This window comes from Hippocampus comes, unplaced genomic scaffold, assembly GCF_001891065.2.
Source record: "Hippocampus comes isolate QL1 unplaced genomic scaffold, H_comes_QL1_v1.1 scaffold310, whole genome shotgun sequence".
Classification (NCBI taxonomy): Eukaryota; Metazoa; Chordata; class Actinopteri; order Syngnathiformes; family Syngnathidae; genus Hippocampus; species Hippocampus comes.
The window spans coordinates 830663-833293 of NW_017805990.1; the positions used below are offsets into that span (position 1 = coordinate 830663).

Here is a 2631-nt window from a genome sequence, read left to right on the forward strand (position 1 = left end):
GGGGGCGAGTCAACTCGGGTGCTCGAATGCCCAGAGAGGCACTCCACAGCTCCAAACACGCAAGACAAGACTTGCGCTGGCATGAAAATTAAGTTACATCCATTTCTACGATGCATGCATGGACTATTTTTGAGGCCCTGTAAGCTAGCTTCCAAACTGCACTGACTCAGTATGCTGAGGGCGGGTGACATACTTTACCATAAAATGAAATGAGTGAAGAGCTCTACAATGTTCATTGAGCAACCTGTTTGTGCAATTTTGTGCTCTCCCAATTTCAAATGTGCAGTTTTTAAATAAAGGATTGGATTTAAAAAAAAAATGTTTTCAATTAGATTGATCAATTGAAAAAAAAAACTGGACCTATTTAGTATTAAAACATTCTTGCAGTTTCAGTCCTACATTTAACGATACAATAAAACATGTACTTGCAGGCTTTATCAGGGGAATCAGGGGTGACTCCTCATCTCAAAGACAACCACAAGAATTCATGTCAGCCTTGACTGACACCCATTTCATGATGGAAACATTGAAAGGGCAACACTTTAAGGCATCAGAATTCATGTCTAAAACTATGCATGCTACATCGCTACAATATTGTCACCTTTACAAAGTTGGCAAAATCAGTATTTGCAAGTTTCAAAAATGTACACATGTAATATAAACAGCAAAGCACAATTTCACCACTTTTTCCCACAAACCAGCTGGAAAATGCTCCAAATCACAAGTGAACAGTCTGAATGAGGGTTTAAAAGTTAAATAAAATAAAATGACATATATACCTGTCAAGCCAGACGGTAGCTCAGGTAGATCCTCAACATCCCCCTCCTGCTCCTGTGGTTTGACAGGTTCCTCCTCTTCCTCCATCTCATGTTGCCCATTTACTTGGTGCATACTTTTGACCTTTTTCTCAGCTAAGGATTATAACATTCATTTCAGCAAAAACAGCAATGGTGCATTTTTAGTGCAATTGTTCCTCACAGTTTCGAGTTCTGTTACCCGGTGATTCAGCCGTGAGAGGCGCCTTTCTTTTCTTTTTCTTCTTTTGCTTTACAGAGTTTCCCTGGGCAGATGCAGGAACGTCAACTGGCTCATCTTCCTGCTTCTGCTGTTCCTGGACGAGTTTAGTCTCAGCTTCACATGCTTCTTGAGTGCATTTCTCCTCCACTCCTTCTGACCTTACTGGGGAAAACGTTGAGCCGTGATGTGAACTTCCAACAATAATGATGTACTTTATTTCAACTACATTGTTGCTGTATCTACAATACACAGTTTGAATACAATAAAAGTTACTTTTGTTAGTATTGGTTCCGTGAAATTTTAAAACCACACACAACTAGCTGTATACAAAACATCTCATTACATAAGTACACAACGACATCATAAAATTGATTACGGGCAGTACGATGGTCATTTACCACTGAAATTATGAGATGTTTACTTGTTGCAACTTATAATCACGATTAGAAATCATGCTGCGACAAGCTAACAACGCTAACGAAGCTAATAGTCACCGCCAGGAAGTGAAACATCAGATTTTGACGATCACTACTAACCAGACTCTTCGTCCAATGTGTGCTTCTTGAGTAACTTGCGCTCTTTGTTTTTTTCATTTCTTTTCTGTATTTTCTTCCGGAGAAGCTTCATCTGTAAATCGGCCATGTTGACCACATACACACACGTGTGTCAGTCAGCAGGAGAGGACCCTTGTTCACGGCGCAACCTTAGAGTTGCCTGAATGTATCAAGGACCCATTAGGTGACGTCCAGAATGCCCTATGAAAATACTAAGAACGTGATTTAAGTAAAAAAAAATTAAAAAAAAAGAAGAAAGAAAGAAAAACTACGGCCCAATGCCACACTACACCCCACGATTTAAGTGTACACATAGTTGAAGTGCATCTAGTGTTCGAGAGTGCAGGTTACAAGCGTACGAACTTTTTTTTCAGATTTTTAAAAATTAAATCCAAAATGCAGAAGATACAACAGTAGAACATTAGATGCAATTGGAGTACAGTAATCAGTACAAATACAATATATAACAAATTTCAACAATCACTCAATATAACATCAAGATGTCCAGAATATATGAATATAAAGGAGAAGAAAAGGAAAAAAATGCAAGGGCAAACATAGAAAAAGATTATGCTACAATATGTTAGCGCCATAAAAGATTATGGAAACACAAGTGCATCAAATGTACGAACTGGCAGAACTGGGACGTGCGTGTTACGTCATTTGCCATGGCGTCATACAACATGGCGTCACGGGTTGTTGTTTTTCCAATTTTGCATCTTAAAATTATATTGAAACTTCAATAAAGTAGTAAAGTTAAAACTTGGGCTCGGGCCTCCAGTGGATGGCAGCCGTGGCTCCATTATTTGCACTGCAGTACAGTATTTGCGTCCGCGGCTTGACATCTGAGTATGGCAAATACTGTATAGCAGAGATGTCAAACATCAGGCCCGCAGGATAATTTAAAAGTGAAAAAATTCACAAGAGACACGGAATGACTACTTTTAATAAGGTGCAATTCATGGAGTATACGCTAGATCTGTTTATTAAATATCAACATTTTCCTAATGTTCTTGTGCTTCTTTAGACCAAAACAAAGGAAAGACATTATTTTGGTTAT

At 38.7% G+C, this 2631-nt stretch overlaps 1 protein-coding gene across 1 annotated transcript; it reads right to left on the reverse strand.

Annotated features, from left to right (window-relative positions):
- Window positions 1–410: 410 nt before the first annotated feature.
- LOC109528956 (ATP-dependent RNA helicase DDX18-like) lies at window positions 411–1722 on the reverse strand. Its single transcript, XM_019892046.1, has 3 exons — window positions 1554–1722; window positions 997–1179; window positions 411–911 (listed from the first exon to the last, which is right to left on the reverse strand). The coding sequence occupies exons 1-3, from the start codon at window positions 1657–1659 to the stop codon at window positions 637–639; spliced, it is 564 nt and encodes a 187-aa protein (XP_019747605.1). The 5' UTR covers window positions 1660–1722; the 3' UTR covers window positions 411–636.
- Between the last annotated feature and the right edge of the window lie 909 nt (window positions 1723–2631).

What these genes read in the sequence shown, in the direction of transcription:
- LOC109528956 (XM_019892046.1), bottom strand. Translation starts at nt 1,659, where the DNA reads ATGGCCGATTTACAGATGAAGCTTCTCCGGAAGAAAATACAGAAAAGA. An exon ending in CACATTGGACGAAGAGTCTG is followed by an intron (nt 1,180 to 1,553) that starts GTTAGTAGTGAT and finishes CGTTTTCCCCAG; the next exon opens with TAAGGTCAGAAGGAGTGGAG. An exon ending in TCTCACGGCTGAATCACCGG is followed by an intron (nt 912 to 996) that starts GTAACAGAACTC and finishes TATAATCCTTAG; the next exon opens with CTGAGAAAAAGGTCAAAAGT.